The sequence below is a fragment of the Sparus aurata genome, chromosome 12, assembly GCF_900880675.1.
Source record: "Sparus aurata chromosome 12, fSpaAur1.1, whole genome shotgun sequence".
NCBI classification, from domain to species: domain Eukaryota; kingdom Metazoa; phylum Chordata; class Actinopteri; order Spariformes; family Sparidae; genus Sparus; species Sparus aurata.
In genome coordinates, this window is record NC_044198.1 from 3,183,999 (window position 1) to 3,205,848 (window position 21,850).

Here is a 21,850-nt window from a genome sequence, read left to right on the forward strand (position 1 = left end):
CAGCACTAATAATGCTATGCAATAATATGCTATGCACATTTAGTCCATGTTTGCTACTCTAAGGATGTGGACAAGGTTAGAGCTGAATCACTACACTTCCTTCTGACTGGTTCAAAATGACATGGGGGAAGAGGATCCATAAACCCAAGGTCATCCGTGCCCAAAGGAAACAGTCTGAATATGAAATGCCAATTTAAGAGAAACAAAGGAAGATGGCTGGTGCTGTGTGCATTCGGCTAATGAGAAACAGCATCAGTGACGTCAGTGAGGTGAGATGTCTACACAGAGCCCAAAGATACTAAAAGACACCCACCCTAGTCACAGTGTGTTCACCCTGCTGCCACCTGGCTAAAGATACAGAAGTGTCTGCTGCTGTACCAGCAGACTACAGAGCAGCTTCATTTCCCCATGCTGGGCGACCTTGTTTAAAAAATGACATTAAATTTGACCTTGTACCTTGTTATGTAAACATATGAAAATGTTACTAAGAAGTTTGCTTTTTCCAAGAATTTGATTATATGGCATAATTTGCTGTGTGCATTTTTTACCTGCCCTTGATAAGTCCAGTCCATAATGACGAGCATTATTTTATTAACAAAGCAGGAATAGACTCTGTGGATACTTCTGTATTGAATTGTAATTGAAATTAGCAGCATGTCTAGCTGGTGGCAAACAGTGTCGTGGTGACCCCCACTGCTTTAGCCAAAAACTGCCGATATAAAAGCCGATGAACAAATTGCTTTTCAGCCAGTGATACCAAACTTTTGTGAACTTGTGACTTTCTTCAGCCATCTTCACAAATATCAAGCTTCCGTGCTTTTACTTCAATGGATGATCTCGTTTTCATGGAGACACGCGGTGTGCATGGTGGGGAGGGGCTGTGTGCTAAGACGGTGAGAGGGAGGGAGAGTAGGGAAAGGAGATGCAGCCGAACAAATACAGTGCATTTTTAACTAGCGTTGAAAAAATTAGACGAAATGCAATATGTGGCGGTCGGTGTCGATTCTGTGGCACACCACCACAGATGAGTCAATGTGTGAGAAACACTGCAATATGGTGTGAGAGCTGATGTCAGAGCTGTTTTGAAATCATGCTGCTAAGCTTACTTTACTCTGACAGCCTTTTATGAACAATGTTCCTGGCCAGTAAAGGAAGGAAATGCTTCAGGATAAATCCAAAGGATTGGTATGCAGGCGACCTGTGTTCATCCTGAGGTCGTTACAACTGCCATAAACCTAGGACAGACAATATGCTGTATGCCCAAAGAGTCCTGGCAGGAGGCCACCAACGTCACAACATTGTCTGTGCACAGGAGGGAGGCTTCCTGTGTGTTACTGCTATAGTAACTCATGCAGAGTGCAGCTGAGTTCCTGTCTTTTTTAAAGAGCCAGTGTTGATGAGAGAAACGAGACTTGTCAGCTTGAGGGTGTAATGTAGTCAAATTGTGGTGTTGCATCGCATGGAAATACAGTCAGGTCACTACATGTTTAGACTTCCCCAGAACTGCCATTACAGACGAGTCTTCTGATTACATGGAGCAGTGATCATTTTGTTAAAAAGACAGATTTGATCCTTGGAAAAAAAAGTTGGAATTCTGAACGAACGGTATTGACGTCCCAACCTTTCTTTGAAACACAAAATATATATTGCTTTTTTTCCCCCTGGAGTTCAAAATTCAGTTTATTTATTTTTAACCAACTTTTTTCTCCTGTTTTAATGTGACAGTGTTCTGTCAGAGAGATTTTGAGGTTGGAAAGAGAGGCATGTTTTGGAGCATGTTTTTTAGAACAACATTTGTCTCAGCCTGTCTAAAACTCTAACAATCTAATTATTTATACCGTTTGACCACATTCTGATGTTCCGGCTCAAAGATAACCACCTGGAGATCAGGATTGAAAATGTCTGTGGGCTGTTTGTGACAACACACAAGTTCTGAATCGCACCTAAAGATGATTTTATTGTCATTTAAACTAGTTGATAATTTTTTTTGAAAGATGAATTGGTTGTTTGGGCTCTGTCTGTGTCTATCAATGTACTCCAAAACTCGATGACATCCTCAAATGTCTTTTAAGAATCTGAAATCAAATAAATCAGACATTCTTTTCTTAAAAATAACTCGAACAAGTACATTGATTTTTAGGAAAGTTCTTGATGAAGGCAGTAGTTGACAACTAATTAACTAATTGATTCATTTTGGCAGCTGTCCTAATGTTTCCACTCTTTGTTCCTCACATGAACCTGATTTTATTTGTTGTGTCTTTCAGGAGCCTTTTGAGGATGGCTTTGCCAATGGTGACGAGCTGACCCCAGCTGAAGAGGCCGCTGCTAAAGAAGCAGCTGAGTCCAAAGGAGTGGTCAAGTTTGGCTGGGTTAAGGGGGTGCTGGTGAGTCACTTAACCCTGCTTATTTATGTAGCCATTAAATCCTCTCTTGTCTTTGATTTTTTTTTTAATATTTCTTGTTGTTCAACTTAAGTTGCCTATTAGCAAGGTTGCCGCAGTGAAGAAATGTCCCCACTGACTAAACAGCTCATGACAACACCAGCATTACCCGGTACACAAGGCATTGCTTGGAAGTAGCATTTGTTCTTATAGATTTTTAACCAAGTCAAATGTAATTTAAAGAGAAAAAGCATCACTGTTTGTCCATTTATCAGTGGTTTTACTGTATAATTCTCAAGTTTTTTAAGCTTTACTAAACCTGGGACCAACTAATTTGACAACTGTATTATCCTATTGTTCTGTCGCTATATATTCGCTTGTGTTCATATGTCCAAGGTTCAAGATTCTGGCCTTTAATCGCCACTGTGGAAAACAGCTTAGTGTGGTCCTGGGCAGCGTAGTGCAGAATATACCATAAAAGTAGTAAAAATAAAATGAGTAGAATAGACACTAAAGAATAAAGTTGTTGTTGCTAAGAATAAAATGGGCATTAAAAGGATTGCCAACATGTATTTCATCACAGAAAAGTACATAAAAAAAAGTACTAAAAACAAAAATACTTGTCATGTATTTACATGCAGTTATCAGAGACCGATCCAGCATGCTGTTCAAGTGGTTTGTAAAGCTTTTGGATCACAGGTGAGAAGTGTGCCACTATATAATTTGAACTGTGGCTGCAAGTAGGAGACACTTTGTTGAAGATTTTGGACCATGAGTGTGAAACACTGCTGGCCCAGACTGGTTGGCAGGTGCTGGTTAAATTACTGGGTGACAAAAAAAATCGCTCAACAGCTGTGACCTGTGTCATCGTCATCAGCAGAGGATGAATCTTTTTTTTTTTTTTTTTTGTGCAGACGTGCCTGTATTTTATCATCCTGCTCTCATTTTGACATGAAATGTCCGCACTTCCTCTATAATATAAACCTTGCACTAATTCTCGTGCATGGGTTTCTAAGAGCTTATGTCAAGTGGTGTAGGATATGTTCTTCATTTAATCCTCTTAATTTGCGACACTGGAGTGAGACGGGGGTCCTAGGTCAGGGTCAACTGATGACTCCTACCCCTGGAACAGGTATTTTAGTTTAAGTGAGTTTATTTTAGTGTTTGGTAGCAAGGCACCAAAACAAGAAGGTAATACGTTTCTAAATGCAGGGTTAAAGCATTTTAGCCTCCACAGTGCAGCACTTTTGTGAGCAGCTCTAAAATATCAAGTTTAGTTCCAAAATGAATTTGTTCCAATTTTTTACAGATCTGTTCCTCATCAAAATAGCCCATGTTATTAAGTTAAGTAAGTCACATCAGATCAGTTTACAATTGGAGCAGGTCTAGACTATGCTCTTTTAGTGATCGATTTTAAATGTTTCTTTTTCAGTTCAGTCTCATATCTTGATTTAAAGGTGGAATATGGAATATGAGCTGAATGCTAGTGTCTCAAGATCGTAGTCGCGACAACAAAAAAGGTAATTCCAGCGGTCGGGTTGCCAGGTTTGGACAGGGCAGGAGGATTGAGCCGCCTCCGTTTCCTCCGTTTACTGGGTGTGGAGGTCGATGGGTCACGATCAGTATTCTCATATCTAGGATCAACGTGATATAATGAAAATAAGTATAGCAGAGGAGTTTGGCCGACAGGTAACGTTAGCTAAGTTAGCAAGCGAGTTAGCTTACCGATCCAGGAGAAAGTTCGCCATTTCCGCGTGTGTTTTGATGCCGTGGAAATCCTTTACCTGAGTCCATCGAGCGTATGCTTCACCGATATTTACTCTGGTTTCTGCTCTTCTCCGGTTACTCAGCTGCTGGGACAGATAACGCACCGTTCGCTGGGGCTCTGAAGAGCTTGCAGACTCCGCCATTTTACCCAGTGTCAGCCTAGCTGTGCCGAGCTTTGCCGAGCTTTGCCGAGCATTGCCGAGGTTGCGAAATTGGCAACCCGCAATGACGGCCGCTATTTGGCTGGCATGATGTAAACAGGAAGTCATTGTCGAACCCGTCAAAATTTCTTTAAATTATTTATTTCAGACTAAATTAAATTCAAGGAAACGCATTACTTTTAATCTGCGCCCCTCTAAACGCCCCGTGGATGTATTATTTTTGAAAAAATATAGCTTTTAATAAGCATATTACATATTCAACCTTTAATGTTTATGTATAAAATGTGACATATTTTTTTGCAACTTTTCACACATTTTACATTCACATTGTCTGATTGTTCCCTTTCAGTGGATCTATAAACATAATCAGGTCTAAGGTTTGATTCAGGGAGGTTTAAATCAAGAGGGAGATTCTGCTGCAGCCCCACACAGAGACATTCAGCTAATTGTTAGCTTGAGAAGTCAAATAGGTGCTCAACTATTGTTGCTTTGGTTGAATCTGCAGCGACATACAAATCCAGTCTGAAACTAGGACACAAAGCATGCTCTCACTAATGAAGTCACAAATCTCTGATGAAGAGCTGAAGTAAAAAACCCAATCGGCCAAAAGATGCTCACTGATGGCTGACTGACGGCTGCCGGCTGCCGGCCTGGTGTGTCGGGGTCTATAAAGCACATTCAGATTAACTTCTTTTTTTTGGGCAGCTATCTCTCTGGCACGAGCTATGTGCAGCTTGAATGAGGTTTTCAACACTTCTCTCTTCCTCTTTCCTTTTTTAAAAATGTGAAAATCTTGCCGTGTTTTTCAGTGAAGCATTACAAGTTAATCTTCTCCATCTTCTATATGTCAAACCTAAATGTGTGGATGAATTGCACCTGTTCCCCTGATCTCCCCACAGTAACAGTCCCTCCTATCTGCAGGTCCGCTGCATGCTGAACATTTGGGGTGTGATGCTCTTCATCCGCATGTCATGGATCGTTGGTCAGGCTGGAATTGGTAAGCAGAGATCACAAATGATGAGCTGACAATCATAACAAAAAAAACATTACATGTTCAGAATCAAATTTTCAGCTCTCAGTATATTCACAGTATGCTTTCTTTCAAAAGCAAAGTGTGACAACGCTGTTGCCTCACAAGACAACGATTGGTGTAAGATTCCTTGTGTCTTTACAAATTAGTGAAGGACTTCTGATTTCTGCTTTTGATGCTAAGCTTAAAAACAGAGTAGACGACAATCTTACATTGGAAACATGACTTGTGAACTTAAAAGGACCAATTAACCATATGTCAGGTCAACTACTACATTTGATGACGATGCTGATGTATTGTACATCTGCTTTTTAAACAATCCAGTTTTGATGCACTGTCACATTACACCATAATAGCCCTCATCCGACGGCAGTGCCCTGCTGCCCCTTACAGATGGTTCAGAATAAGTCTTGAGCCACAGTCTGCTCCAAATGTGACATCATAACCACCTTACACAGGGGTTGCATTACTTTTTTTCCCAAGGTGTTTTTGAGATACATTTTTATCTTCCTGGCAGCTGCTGTGTTTAGCTGATTACAGAACACATGATGTCAGCTGGAAGAGCCTTGGAGCTGTTTGATTTCACCAAATGTCACAATCATCAGGATTTTCTTCCGACCACATTTCTCCCCCGAAGATGATGGTTAACCACTATCCTTTATGGTTTTAAATATGCGCCAGACTGTTCTTAACCTCTTTTAGTAGTTTGTGCAATCTCCTTAGTTGTTTTCTTTGCTTGATGCAGGCTATTAATTGGACCCTGCTGAAATAGAGTAACGTCCTTTCCTCGACCACAGGATATGTCTTCAGACATGGTTGTTTAAGAACACAGAAGCTTCTCACTGCATCAGTCAGGGTTGAATATCTTGTTGCCAGCTGAAACATATTAATCACTGCAGTAATTATCCAATGGAAGGCTCTCTTTGCTTAGTTAAATTCAGGTGATGACTTTTTTTTTGCCAGGCAGTATATATTACAGTGTGAACATATCCAAAATCTAAGATCATCTAGATATTTTCATCATGATAACGGTACAAAATCGCTGTACTGCCCAGCCCTAAGTTTTGGCCATTTTAAAAGTTTTGTGACCAATGCAAACTAAGATTCCATTCGCAATCATTTTGATCATAGAGCACTTTTCAAAAAACTAATTACTTTGGCCTGCATGCAAGGCAGCAAATTCAAATCAATAGACTATGAAATAAATAAGAAAAGACATGACCTGATCAAAAAAGGTAAAACTGAGTCCAGTAATTAAACGTACATGAAATGGAGCAAAGCTGTAAGACAAAGCTAACTTGTATCAACACTTGTCATATTGTATTAACCCTGGTGACCTGTTTGATCAGTACTTGCGTGTTTACGTTCAATACAGAGGCTAAAGAAAGTATTAAAAGAAAGAGAACTTTTTGCCCTCCTAGCGTTTCCCTGTGGTTTTACTGTTGGCAACATGGCCAAAAGACCTTTATGCTGTAATTCAACCTTCATTTTACTAGGAAACATCCAGCCCAGGGGCAGAATGAATGGCACAGTGATGGCAACACTTACAGTAAACCAATTTGTATCTGGATGGTGTCATTGTCTACAGCCATTACTGTGCAGTCAGTAGCCCTTTTCACACAGAGATGCCTCATTATTGCCGCAGCAGCGGTTCACCTATTCTCCGCCGTTGTTTATTCACACAGAGCCCAGCAGCTCTGGCGTAAAGACGCACCAGTGTGTTATTCACATGCCGGCGCCGCGGCTTCTCAAGAGACAGTACATGTCAGAATGATGACATCTGTGTTTTTTTTCAAGGTGTTCCCCTAGTGTCTACCAAAATTACATAATTATATATCAGTAAACAGGACGCTGTCCCGCTGTTTCTTGGGGAAAGTTCACTGAAGTCTCGGTCGGGAGGGCTGACTGTCGCAGTGATTTTCATCAAGACAGTAACTACAGAAGGTTTTTGATGGGGACAGACGTTGTTTTTCAGGCAGAAATGTGTTGAAGAGCCGGTAGGACGGACATAAGGACAGACACTTCTCCACGTACACAGATCAGGCATAACATTGTGACCACCTGCCTAATATTGTGAAGGTTCCTCTTGTGCAGCCAAAACAGCTCTTAAGGACTTAAGACTTCTGAGTGTGTCCTGTGGTGTCTGACACCAGGGCGTTTTATAGTGGATCCACTGGGTCCTGTATGTTGGGGGGTGGGGCCTCCATGGATCAGACCTGCTCAGCACATTTTACAAACGGGGATCTGGGGAATTTGGCCCAGTCAACACCATGGGCTCTTTATTGTGTTCCTCGAGCTGTTCCTGAGCAGTGTTTACAGTGTGTCAGGGCACACTGTCCTGCTGGGGGACCACTGCCATCAGGTAGTGTTGTTGTGATGAGGGGGTGTACTTGGTCCACAACAGTGTTTGGATGGGTGGTGCGTGTCAAATGGCTTTCACATGAATGCCAGCACCCAAGGTTTCCCAGCAGAACATCGCATTGTGATGAGATGATCAATGTTATATACATCACCTGTCAGTGGTTTTAATGTTGTGGCTGATTGGTGTATAAGTGGGTATTTTTGTCCTCATGTAAGTTGTCAAAGACACTACCAGTATTACATTACTGTTGTTTGGTCGTGTAATGTTGCTTTTTGGTTAATTTCCCTTAATTTTGTTGAGTGAATGCAACTTTGCATTAAACACCTGCTTCATGAATGGTTTTGTTGCCAAAACCAAAACTATCTACATGGAGCGATGTGACAAAATCTACATTTCGTTCTTTGGTTCAGCTGACCCTGTAATGGCCCCTTTTCCTCACTGATGTTCTACCAGGAGCCTGTTTGACCCACAGCCAATTTTTTACCTTGATGTGACCAACACCACACCTAACTGACAAATTGAACTATCACTGTCCAGAGAGGTAACCAAGCAGTGTGGCACGCAGCCCATGTTTATTGACATTGTTTTGCCCCCCCCCCCGATAATTCTCCACTGATGTGAAATATCACCACAAAGTGACACATGTGGCAGACTTCAGTGCAGCAGCTCGTCTTCATAGCTGTGCTGTTACTTTTCACAGAGCTCTCAGAGTAATTGGATGGCCTGCTAGAAATGTGTTAACAGTGTTGCACATTCTTTTCAGTCAAGAGATTGGTAAAGGTCATAATGTGTTTTCTCCCGCAGCTCTCTCCTGTTTGATCGTTGGAATGGCTACAGTAGTGACAACCATCACCGGCCTTTCCACCTCTGCCATCGCCACCAATGGATTTGTACGAGGAGGTATACATCACTTTCCTTTCTAGAATGATAAGTTATCTATAGTCATGAAAGTTTGTCTCCAAAGTAGAAAACCCCAGTGACCATTGATTTACTTGAATTCTTCTAATGAGCAGCATAACTCTCCTGTAACATTTTGGCTCTTCCGGCTGTTTGGTGTGAAACCAGATATTCCATGTGTGTGATTCTTGCTGGCATGAGCAGCTAAAAGTCATCCATCATAATGTAGCATTATGTGTGCTTTCAGGGGGAAAGACGGGTTAAACATACAACTCGCCCAGTCATTGCAGTGAGAGGAGAAATTCAATGAGACTCCACATTGTTCACTTAATGTTGAAGTGAATGGAGGCAGGGGCTCTGGTTGGGTGGTCGGGCGTGGATCCACACAGTCCTCAGTCATAACAACAGGCAAAGCATGCCTATAGTTATTTCAGTATGTCATATTCAAAAGAAGAATAATGTCAGTCACATTCCCGTAGTTATTACAAACTGTGGGGACAACAATGCTTTAGATGAGTCAACCAGAATAACAAAGTTGTTAATTAAATCAATTAAGTGGTAGAGATTAGAGTTGGGTCGATTCCATCGCCGATGTCCGACAGCCATCGACTTCTGAGCCCTGTACGATTGTAACATTCTGATTTTGTAACAACACCACCCCCCCAATTGACTACTGATTTTAAATTTTTGGAAATACAGTGTGACTGTTGATTGTTGGTCATGAAAACAAAACCTTACTCAAACTCAATTTAATCACTTTATCTGAGGCTTTCAACCCCAGTATGGTCCTCATCAGCAGATGGAATCAATCAGTATGTTGGAATCACAGAGAAATTTACCATTACAACAGTATCACAAGACGATTCTGTGATGATTGATAAATTGATACATTGCAGGATCATCTGATACATCACAATATCTGTCAAACTTAAGAATGCAAATTACCCCTAAAAAGGCAAAGTGCAGGAATTATGTATTTGTATTATGTATATGTATTATTTATTTTCTACATTGTGATGTCAGGTTCACAATATCTGAAATGAACTGGGATTAAAAGATTTTTTTAAAAGTGCTTGGTCCTATCTCCGTGCCATCACATGCATTGACTGCAACTTGTCTATGTCCATGTGTGTCATCATTCCAATGTAAAATGGCCACAAACTGGCAAAAGGCTGAACTGCCAGAAACTAGAACAGATCTGGCATCAGTTAAAATCTTCGGAAAAATTTAACTTTGCCTCATTAAATCTGTATAAATTCAGTTTGTTTAGATTATGCTCACAGGTGTTTACACCATGAGGAGTCGTGAAGTTGTGACTCCCCAGTTACATTCAGGGGAATCTGTATAGACCCCCCCACCGCTAGTGGGTGCTGCTTCTAAACATCATCGACTCAAGACAAGCACGCCATCAGTAAAAGACGACATAGAAGGGTAGCCATGTCGTAATGGAGATGCAAACTCCTGTCACACTTGGTTGACACGCCAAGTCAAGCAGAGTTGAGCCAAGTCAGCACCTGTGTATGAAAGAGCTAAATGTGTAGCAGTGAATGTGGATTTTTCTGACATGAAAAACAAGCCATTCAATAACCAGTCAATTGTGGTATGGATTTCTCAGTAGTAATGTCATTGTTGAATTCCATCCTATGAGAGATTAGAGCCATAAAACTGAAACATGTAATTCTGCAGCAGCACAGTGTAACTTGTTATGTGCTGCTGAATTCTCCAGCAAAGCTTTTGGTAACTCTAAGCCGCTTTGTTGTAGGCAAATCGGGCTAGAGCCCAGTGTTAGAAGTACCATGCCCAGCCAGACACGCTGTTTCCAGCAGCTGAGTGAAGTCTGATCCCGGAACTAAAATAACCTTGATGTGGAGCATGGGCTGCCCTGGAGACTTCTCCTAATTGTTTGTTTGTTTTGAGCTGCTCTGGTGTTCTTTAACACTTCACACTATGAGAGGATAGTTCATAAATGACCATTGATTGCTGTACTAATGGAAGCTTCTGGTGGCCCTGTTTTGTCCACATCACAGTTGGGTCTCAGGAGGGTATCTAAGAAACTGCTTACAATAAGTCCCCAGTGCAATCCCTTTAGATCACTTTATCATCCTACTGTTTGTATAAACATGGTTGATGAAAGAATCGTAGATCCATTCTGACAATGTTATTATGATATGTTTAAGGTTTTCACAACAGTGAACTTTTACTTACATCTTGCCCCTTACCTTTTGTTTGCAGGTGGAGCGTATTACTTGATTTCTAGGAGTTTGGGCCCAGAGTTTGGAGGCTCTATTGGTCTGATCTTTGCCTTTGCCAATGCAGTGGCTGTAGCCATGTATGTGGTGGGATTTGCAGAAACGGTTGTGGAACTTCTTGCCGTAAGTCTCTCAGTGTCTCATGCTGCGTTTGAGTAGTTAGTGATTATCGTTGCATCGCTTGCCTTGTTGGGGCAATTTCAAGACTTCATCCCTACTGCCTACTCACCTTTACTTAGCCCTTTAGACAGCTTGGACCATGGGAGACAATGGTTTGCATTGCACCCATTGATATGATAAGTAAGGCCAAGTTAACTAACACCAGCAGTGTTTATTGGTCCATTCATTAATTTGCTCTACTGGTTTATTTGTGAGAGGGTTTAAGCTGACAGTGGGCGAGAGGACAGGTTGTCAGTCAGTCAGAGGGCTTACACATAGATGCAAACAACCAATCACATACACAACTACAGACAATTTAGAGTTGCTAACCAGCGTAACCTGCAAGTCTTTTGACTGTGAGTGGAAACCAGGGCCCCTAGCATAACGCTAACAGATTTGTTAGAACACACACACAGATAGGGGCCACAGCTTCGAAATCCAGGGCCTGAACCACTGCTCCATCATGCTGCCCATACTGGATAATTCAACTTGAGAGAAGATGTCAATCAAACATGTCTGTAGATCCTCCATTATTTTCCTCTGTTTGTTTGGTTTTTTTGGTTGCCATATTTACATTTGGAGCTGCAGCAGTGATTTGTCAATTTAAAGGATAGTTTCACCATTTTCCCATTGCCTCAAACTGCAGGTTCGGTAGCCAGGTCTACCGTGGAAGTAAAAAAATCCATAATAAATCATTTACTGGCCACACAAATCCGACAGATGAAATATCAATTTTGACCTGCGCCAATTTTTCCTCATCTTTTGATCTGAGCATAAAATAAAAAGAATGAAAAACAAAGCTTTATTTGTTTTGTTTTGTTTTTTTTTACATTTGCACGCAACATTTTTTTACATTATGTATTTTGGATCCTCAACTGAATCAACTGCTTATCTGATGATCATCCCCGGCCTGTAGCTGCTGTAAGCAACATTGGTTTTTTGTCTAAACGGTTTTATAGAAATCTTTTGTAATATCAACAAACTTTCATGTTTGCTCTTCTCATTGTTATTCAATTTAACAACTCCTTGTATTGTCTCTCAGGGTGTAGATGCCATCATGACAGATGAAATCAATGATATCCGAATCATCGGCACCATCACAGTAATCCTTCTCCTGGGCATCTCTTTGGCAGGAATGGAATGGGAGGCCAAGGTATGAACAGGGTTCCATCTCTGAGAATTGCTATGTCTATGTCTTCCCACAACAGGGACACACTCAACATTTCCTAATACTGCAGCAGTTAAAAGCATTTAACTGGCGAAACGTGAGTTGACTTTTATAGAGAAGTACGTCAGTTATAGGAAATGCAATGTCCCAGTTAATGCAGTGATGAAAACATAGTGGTATTAGTAAGTGCATACCACTATGTTTCATCAAAAATTGACCTACAACACAAAACATAATTTTCGAAACGCAATTGTTGATGGTGGATCAGTTTTTGATATGTCAGGAAGTAGTTTTAGTCAGTTTGTAGGAGTAATGGAACAAGAAGGAGCTGTTAGACGAAGAGCTGCAGGTGACAGGATTCACACCTGCAACTTCTCTGTAAGGTAACCAACCCCTTTTCCGTGATTACTCCTTTTCCCTGAATGTTATCAGGTTCCCTTAGAATCCAAAATATTGGCAAAAAGGTGCCTGTGTTCTTCACTTTAACAACAAATCCTCCACCATTGTCTTGTCAGTCAACTCTCCTTATTCTCTTTACGTGATGAATTTAATGTGACTTCTGCTACCCTGTGCTGTGACTCTGCTGCTGTACAGAGCAGACATTTTCAGTTCATGACAGTTGCGTTCGTAAGCCAACTAAGCATTAATTTTTTATCTTTTTTTTAAGCGAGGGCAAAATTAAGTTTTAGGCGTCCTGCAAGTTATGTAATCAGTGTACAGTGAACGGAACACTGTGCAACACCGGGAATGCCAGCACACAGAATAACTGATGCTTACAGTGTATTAAGAGATCAGCAGTGACTAATGAATTGGTTGATGTACTTTACTTCAGGCCCAGATCTTCTTGCTCATTGTCCTCATCACAGCCATCTGCAACTACTTCATTGGATCCTTCATTCCTCTTGAGTCCAAGAAATCTATGGGCTTCTTTGGCTATGACGGTATGTCCACACAAGTGAGACTCCCTTTTAGACAGAATTGACATCTGTACCATCATATAATCCCGACAGCTGTACCTAAAAAGCATTGGCACTGAAGGCTTTGTCAGCTGCCTTTTTGTATTTAAAACTCCTTTTTCTCTCAGGTTCAATCATGTGGGAAAACATGGGTCCGGACTTTCGAGGGGAAACGTTCTTCTCTGTCTTCGCCATTTTCTTCCCTGCAGCTACTGGTATTCTGGCTGGAGCCAACATATCAGGAGACCTTGCTGTAAGTCAACTGGAAATATTAACAAAACCCCTTTTTTAAAAATTGGCTTATCTTAATGTGATACATTTGACTAAAGCTGTCAAGCCAAGCTAAATTATTGTCTCAATGTCATCTGTGTCAGACCTTAACTTAAAAAAATCTGTACTAGATGAATGTCAGTAGTGCTTTTAATTGATTTTACTCTGTTAAAAATGGTGAGAAACTGGACCAGTGATTCTGCTCAACACTTGGCAGGGGACTGATGGCATCCTTTAAATCCCTTTATTGACATAAGATATAAGGTTTGTGTAGTTATAAATTGCTTGTAATTTATGTTGTGGTTGTTGGTTGCAGGATCCACAGCTAGCCATTCCCAGAGGAACTCTTCTGGCCATCCTGATTACAGGAATAGTCTACCTGGGTGTTGCTGTTTCAACAGGTGCAGTAATTGAGTATATGTGATATTCTCTGTAGCTTTCAGAATCTGGAATCTTTCAAGCACATCACATTTCTGTTTTAATGTGTGCATAATACCTTTCTCACACCAGGCTCCTGTATTGTGAGAGACGCCAGTGGAGTTTTGAATGATACAATCACGCAGGCTGTTGGCAATTGCAGTGATGCTGCATGCGGATTAGGCTTTGACTTCTCTTCCTGTAAGAGTGCCAATGACTGTAACTATGGACTCCATAATGACTTTCAGGTATGAAGCAGCTTTATTACATTTCAGAGATAGAGGTTAAAATAACTGTGTTAAAAAGTCAGACAGTTAAATTTATATTTTATCTTTTGTTCAGGTGATGAGTCTGGTTTCTGGTTTTGGTCCCATCATCTCTGCCGGAATCTTCTCTGCCACTCTGTCCTCAGCACTGGCCTCTTTAGTCAGTGCTCCCAAAGTTTTTCAGGTAAAATACAAACTACTAACTAAACTGCATCAAGGTTTCTAATGAATGGCACCAACAACCATGAGCAATATATTTAGTTTTGAATTGTAATGCATTTGAAGTTTTGGATTATGAACAACTGAAACTCTTATCGTTACGTTTCACAGGCTTTATGTAAGGACAACATCTACCCCGGCCTTAGCATGTTTGCCAAAGGTTATGGCAAGAACAACGAGCCCCTCAAAGGCTACATCCTTACCTTTGTTATCGCTCTGGCCTTCATTCTCATCGGTATGGCTGTACACACACTACCCATTTTGGCATTGGCTTTGTATGAGATCACAAGCCTAAAATCTCAGAGGCTGCATTATTCAGTGCACTCTCCTGAATTAACAATAAAGTTGTGATTTTGCAGTTATGCTTCATTGTAAAGGTCTGTAATTTCAGAATAATTTCCAAGATGTCTATGGAAAGAACAATGTAAATCGTACTCATAATAGGGACATTAAAGACAGCATTCAATTGGTGCATGTGACCCACCTCACAGTTCTTCTATCGCAACACCACTGCGATCTAGATCCCATTCATGGCTTGCTCTGCACCACTGAGACTTGTGGCCAAAATTGAACCTGGCCCCGACTGGCTGAACCCAGCAGCCAGCACAGCTGGAATTACTTTGTCTCTGATTGCTACCTGATTTTAGAACATTAACAGATTTTAGAACATTAGATCTGACCAAAGTTTCGTGAAATGAAGGATTTTGGCCTGACAGTGGCGCAGAGAAAAGGTCAGGGTTCAACCAGAATCATTAGGAGTCATCTAAGCACCATCAATATCTCTACCAAATTCTGTGCCAGTCTGTTCAGTTGTTGTTGGGATGGTTGCTATGGATCCAAGTGTTAGTGATGGTCCAACAAATGGATGGACTGACATTGCTATAGTGAATTCTTGATGTCATCAGGGAAAACTCTCTTTTCACAATATGCCTCAATTATATAGATTTAGAAACCAATCTACTGTTCTTGCTGAAAGGACTGGTGGATACAAAAATTCAGGTTTGACTTTTGGCCCATTCTGAAAGTGTCTTTGTTTCCCTTTTCTCCTTACAGCTGAGTTGAACATAATTGCCCCCATCATCTCCAACTTTTTCTTGGCATCCTATGCCTTGATCAACTTTTCGGTGTTCCATGCATCACTGGCTAACTCACCAGGTAAGATCAAGATCAAGAAATGTACATGACAAGAAAGAAGCACTAGATCAAGAAGTTAAGAAGACAGAGGAACTTGTTACAAGAGACCTCCCTTGTCTTAGTGTAAAACTAGCGGCCATGATGGCACAGTCACGAGTCATATGCTGTTTAACAATGCCTGTGATGGTAAATGAAGGGGTTTCAAAAGGATTTATTTGAAGCACTTAGACGTGTCCTGAGCTGTAAGAGCGCCTCAAAGAGCTTAGAACCAGTGTTTAACAGCTCACAAGACCGGCCCTTTCAGACTGAGCGTAGAAAAGATTCTGGGGTAGATGTAGTGATATTTCTTCTTGGTGTTCTACATTAGCAGTCGGATGATCATTTACACGACTCACCTTTTTTTTTTCCCTTTAGCAGGGATATTGGTCAGGGCTGTGAATATGCCAGTGTTAGCCAAGTGGCTTTTTTCCAGACAGAAGAAGAGCGGGCAGGTTATACATAAAATTAACCCAACAAAGGATTGAGTTTTGGTAGAGGAATCTTGGAAAGTACAACATGCCATTGTGAATAGAAGGATATTACATTGCAAAGAATTAATGAAATGCAAACAAAGAAAATGATACCTAGACAGAATAAAGTAATGCCAATACTGATTTGCACTTTTCAGGCAGCATTGTGGGCATGTCAAATACTACCACAGCAATTGTAAGGCCTTTTGCGTGCTGGACTGATTGTGTTCACTTATCTGTTGTACGATTGGGTGCCATAAGCCATTTGTTTTATTAAAGTTCCTTTTCAAAATAATTGTATCATACTAGGGCTGCGCAATATTAGAAAAAACTTACATTGCGATTTTTTTTAACCCTGCGATATATATTGCGATGTGAAAAAATACAGGAATTTTCATCAGCTGACCTGAATAGCACTTTATGTTATGCTGCACTGCTGCTATCTTGTGGATAATTAACCTGCACTGATCTCACCTCTTATTGTCAGTGTTATGAGTATGGCTTCTTGTCTGTGTTTTAGAGAGATTCTCATTGTTATCTTTCATTGTTTGCTTTTATTGTGCTGGGACTTGAGTACATGTTTCGTTCTATCATTCGTGAATTGAATGACAATAAACAAAACTTTGAACCTTTTGAGCTCTCCATCTTAAAATGGAACATTCTAGCTTCATAATTAGATTAAGTAACAAACAATGAGTGATAAACAGGTTATTTAACGATTCAAATCTGTTTTTAGTTTTAGACGACAGGGTCGGACGCCTGGAGATTATTAGCGACACATCTACAAAAATATACCTGCATTTCAAAATGATAATCATATGAGCTCATTCATGCATGCTTGCGCCCTCCCAGAACTCCCATTCCCCACGCTAGCTTAATTTCATTTTTAAAACTTGCGTCAGTCCTTCGGGTGCGGGTCGGGCGTCGGTATCAATTTATAGCGTGTCAGCTCGGGTGCAGAATGTAATTTGTGCGACTGTCAGAAAACGGGTCGGATGAAGTTTTAAGTATGGCGGATGCGGGCAGGGTGCGGGATTGCAAAGACCCGTGCAGGACTCTGCTGTGTGGTACCAAAGTAAATGCAAATTAGTTGTGTTACCTCTCTTGTGGCACAGAACATGTGTTTGGTCATCCTTCTTGTAGCCGAAATAACTCCAGATAACTGACGTTGCTTTTCTTTTTGGCACTAAGTCTTCGTTTTCGCAATTTTCTCTTGTTGTTGCTCATTTTTCAATGTTGTTACCAGCGACTCACTCCATGTGCAGGGGCTGGTCTGCTTCGGCACACTGAATAAGAACTAATGTGATTGGTGGATCGCTGTGCATGCACCATGTGTGTCAGGTTCCTTTGAAATTAGATAAATTCATTTGCGTCCTACATCACAGGCTCTGCGATGTGACTATTGCACACACATACATCGCGATTGCGATGCGCAAACGATATATTGCGCAGCTCTATATCATACCATGTAAACGACGCAATTCTAAATACCTCATCCCTGTTTATCATTGAACTTGCCAAAAAACTACAGTTTAGATCTTCACTTAGTCATCTAAAGAAAATGTTACACTACATATTCACTCGCTTTTTTTTTTTCTTTAAAGTTAGGGTTATAATTCACCAAAATTAAAAATGCATTGTCAGTTCCCTCCACTGTGTCAGCCCATGCAGGTAGTTTTGGTTTTATTTGTCTAGATTTTGAGATATCTGAGGATGAAAGTCTGATTGTGATGCCTACATAATGGAAACGATTACGTAAATATGACCCTGATTCCAAAAAGGTTTGGAAGTGGTGTGAAACATAAATGAAACAGTCTGTTGTTTTAAAGTATTAGCAAGCACATGTAGTTTTATCCTTTATCCAATTTGTGTTTGACAAAGTTGTCCTTTTCACACAACAATTCTGCTATATATTTTCTGGGGGGAAGTTTATTGATGAGGAAAGGATATGTTTAGTTGTCAGACTGTGAACACAATAAGATCGACAGAGTCCTGCCTGTTTACCATTACACAACGACATCATCTCGCCTCTGTTGTGGCGGTATTACTTCTTCCGCTGGCAAATCAGAGCGAGACAAAACTGTCCCCTCTCTCCGCTGCAGACTGCGAGGCAGAAAATTGCTGCAAGATTCCCTCCTTGATAAGTTAGTGTAGATGGGGCTAGAGTTGATCCATGCTCCATCCTCACTTTTATTAACAAATAGTAATGTACAAAACAATCAGGTAGTGTTAACAGGCTTCATTTTTTTAAGCTTCAAGGATTAGCTTTGATTTCATAAGTAACTTGACAAAATGCCAAAATGAATCTTGAGCTTAACTGAGACCTTTCTTAGTGCATGTGCAAGTCTCCACATAACCATTGTGCTTGTTGAATATGCTGAAAACGTCCTTTCTAGTATAAAACTCTGCACACACATCATTCTACACAGTGAAGCTCAATGTAGGAACAAGAAGAAAAAATGTAGGAGAACTTTTTCTTGTCGTCAATAAGTATTGTTAATTACATTACTGTTAAGGAATAAAGCTGTTGAGTTATCCAGAGTGATGGAAACAGTTTTCGTGGGACAGTGTTCGTGACGTTTTAAACACGGTAACCTTAAATACATTTTTAAAAAGATTTAAAAAAAAAAAAATCTTTCTGGAATGGCACCACTGTAGGTAAGTGAGAAAATGTTTAATTGTTTTATCATTTGAGTAAATCTTACTCATTAGACTGTAGTGAATAGCTGAATGTAATGCATGTAGTTGAATTTGTTTTTATATTGAGTTCTGTGCTTTTTCCCCCTCAATATCAAAGCTCTAGCAGAACTCCAGGTACAGATTCTTTATCTGCTTCTAATTTCTCCAAGCAGGTCATTTATTTGCATGGACTTAAATGGTACATCACTCAATTAGAGGCGAACAGTAATACATTGACTAATGTTTTTTTTTTTTCCTGCCTCTGTAATCACAAACTATAAACCCCATTTGGTGGTCTGGCCTCAGAAGGGACAATCTCTCCCCACTCTGGGGCACACATTAAACCCCCGAATGGGACTGAGAGGAACAGCACCTTCAATGTACCCTTTATGTCCTTGTGTTTGTTTTAGACTGTCATTGTGTAACCACACACAGTCGGACTGTATCCCATCACTAAAATCCCTATAGTCTAGTTTCTGTGATACTCAGTAAATAAATCACATCCTTTATAGCTGGTATAATTGTCTGGTCTTCAGTCTAACAGGCTGCTAACTCCCATTCTTTAACCCAGCACGTATCCAACTTTAACTTTATTCATGCTCTATAACATCAACATTTAATATTTTAAGACCATATTACTGAGAAACTTATTGTTAAACATTGTCTTTCATGTAGGAAGACAACGGTCATTCCTGACTTTTAGTTCTCTGCATTGCAGGACTTGATTTGGTTTAAGTTAAATGATCTGGCAAATTTGACTTCCCTCTGTGCAACTTAACATGAAGTTCATTTCCTTACTTATTACCATACTTAATAATCCCCACACAATGTGAGTTGCACCCTGAGATTGTTAAGTTTCCTTTGCCTTTGGTGCATTATTGAGATTTGTCTTCATTGGTGCTATAGGGTGGCGTCCCAGCTTCAAGTACTACAACATGTGGATTTCTCTTGCTGGAGCTATACTGTGCTGTGTGGTCATGTTTGTCATCAACTGGTGGGCTGCACTCCTCACCAACGTCATTGTTCTGGGGCTTTTTATCTACGTCAGCTACAAGAAGCCAGGTGAGTTACTAACTCTCATTTGGCCCTATTTGGCTGATGAGTTCATGACATCACAGTAGCTGTAACATTAGCTGTCAGCTGTTTAATAAATCGGACAGAGTAGACTAATATATTTAACTAAAGCTTTTCCAACACTCTCAGTGCTACTGGGGGATTGAGAGGGGGGATGGCATCCCCCTTGTCCCCTCTCAAATCACCTGCTGATTTAAAAAAAATGTATAAGTGATCATTTCACAGTATTGTGTTTACATTCATCAAAAGAAAAAGAAAGTCACATTTTACTCTCTTCTATCATATGAAATAATGAAAACAAAGACTAGCTAACAAATGCTAGCCTAATGTTACCAGAAGTGAAAAACATGTCGATTGCCAAGTTAAGTCAGCGTCATCTATACATTGCATTGCTACATGATACTGAGCTGTCAAGTTGTTCCACCCCCCAACACACTTCCTTTGCACCTCTTCAAACACAAGGCTGGATTTGCAGCTTTGCACACACACCTGTGTGCACACTCAGTTTGACATGCAGCTACACACACATACAAGGCCTTCTCAGTGCCTGTAACACCACATGGGTGGACGGCCTTTAGCCCAGCACAACGACCCATAAACACACGTCCTAACTGCACTGTGTGTTTCTGCCTGCATGCGTTCTCCCCTCCAGATGTGAACTGGGGGTCATCCACCCAGGCTCTGACCTACCACCAGGCCCTGACCCACACTCTGCACCTCAGCGGAGTGGAGGACCACATCAAGAACTTCAGGTATCAAATACAAAGAAGCAACCCCTCCAATTGAACTAAACATGCCTGTAGCTACTATCTAATGATCTACTGATTAATATACTACCCGAACAAACAAGCACAGTAGCTGTGATGAGACCATATTGGTATGGAATAACTGCCTTACAGTATTTAGTGGTGATAAGAAACCGATGGACATGAATTGAAAAGCAGCTATGGTGTGGCAGGTCACATCTACCTTACCTAAACTTCAAATGTAGATGGATCATTTTCATGTGTTAATACAAGAGAGCCATGTGTTGTTCCCTGAAATTATATAGAGCTGTTTTATATGTTTAGTTGGCGCCAATGTAGACCGTGTAACTGGGCCTTTGTAGGCTGCTGGGTAATGTTTGTTAAATGTTCTATATTGCTACCAGTCCAATTCATACGTTGCAGTGCCAGTTCTGTGTACCCTTGTTCTTGGGTACAGGGCTTAAGTTTGGGGAACTTCACTGAAAGGATTTTAACATGGTTAACTACCAAATGCATCAGTATTAAATAAAGAACTTGACCATAACAAAATATTCTGAGGACCCTGACACACCAGGCCATTGTTGCGTGCTAGTTGTTGCAGTGGGCCCTTGTCGACTTTTTGGTTGACTGAGCATGTTGAATCAGCGGTGGGGCCCATCGGTGAGTGAAATAACTCTGATTGACCATTCAGCTAAGCAAATCAGTGATACATGGGGAAAGAAAGGGGAAGCCCTGTCACTGTAATATTCTTGATTTTACCCATTTAGTGCTGCTTACCCTTATTTTACCTCTCCACCAATGCCATTTGCTATTTTATATCAGACATATTCTCAGTAGTGACTATGTAAGCAAAAGTGGTTTAAATAACACTGCTTTATCAAATCAGCCTATTATCAGTTTGTGCATCTGCAGTATTGAGCTTTCTGGTTTATTTTTTTAATGACAAATACAGACTACTGCTACTTGGTGGTATGGAAAGCTATTTCCCTCTCATGCAAGCACAGAATGTACAAGCTAGTTGGCCGTCAGCTGGTGTCTTTGGCACAATTTCAGCATTTGGCAGCATTTGGACTGAAACACAGGTGACATGAGGCAACGCAACAGTCGCCACTAGTAGTAAGATAACAGTTTGGTGTCTGCACCCTAAAGTTTGAAAACTTACATACATCAAATACATCAGGAAATATCGTGTCAAAGCATAAACAAACGAGATCGAGCATTTGTTTTTATCAAGTTATGGCATAAAGGAAATTGGGCCTACTGTCAAACAAATTTGGCTGACAGCTCACATACTGTTCATATTGTCCTACACAGCCAAGTTTCTCAATCAATAAAAGATGGGGAAAAAAAGCAGTTTAGTGTTTTGTGTCTTTAACTGGGATTATGGTCTGGCAGTATTGTTGAAA

General features: G+C 40.6%; 1 protein-coding gene across 2 annotated transcripts in view; it reads left to right on the forward strand.

Annotated features, from left to right (window-relative positions):
• The window catches only part of slc12a2 (solute carrier family 12 member 2), a 66,517-nt gene that overhangs the window by 21,140 nt on the left and 23,527 nt on the right, over positions 1–21,850 (forward strand). For both annotated transcript variants that reach the window (XM_030434669.1, XM_030434672.1), the window contains exons 2-15: positions 2,265–2,384; positions 5,231–5,306; positions 8,506–8,601; positions 10,831–10,970; positions 12,049–12,159; positions 13,007–13,115; positions 13,259–13,383; positions 13,717–13,801; positions 13,911–14,065; positions 14,160–14,267; positions 14,414–14,537; positions 15,356–15,457; positions 19,531–19,686; positions 20,351–20,450. In XM_030434669.1, the coding sequence (XP_030290529.1) occupies positions 2,265–2,384; positions 5,231–5,306; positions 8,506–8,601; positions 10,831–10,970; positions 12,049–12,159; positions 13,007–13,115; positions 13,259–13,383; positions 13,717–13,801; positions 13,911–14,065; positions 14,160–14,267; positions 14,414–14,537; positions 15,356–15,457; positions 19,531–19,686; positions 20,351–20,450 (1,607 nt within the window). The remainder of the gene's footprint in view (positions 1–2,264; positions 2,385–5,230; positions 5,307–8,505; positions 8,602–10,830; positions 10,971–12,048; positions 12,160–13,006; positions 13,116–13,258; positions 13,384–13,716; positions 13,802–13,910; positions 14,066–14,159; positions 14,268–14,413; positions 14,538–15,355; positions 15,458–19,530; positions 19,687–20,350; positions 20,451–21,850) is intronic.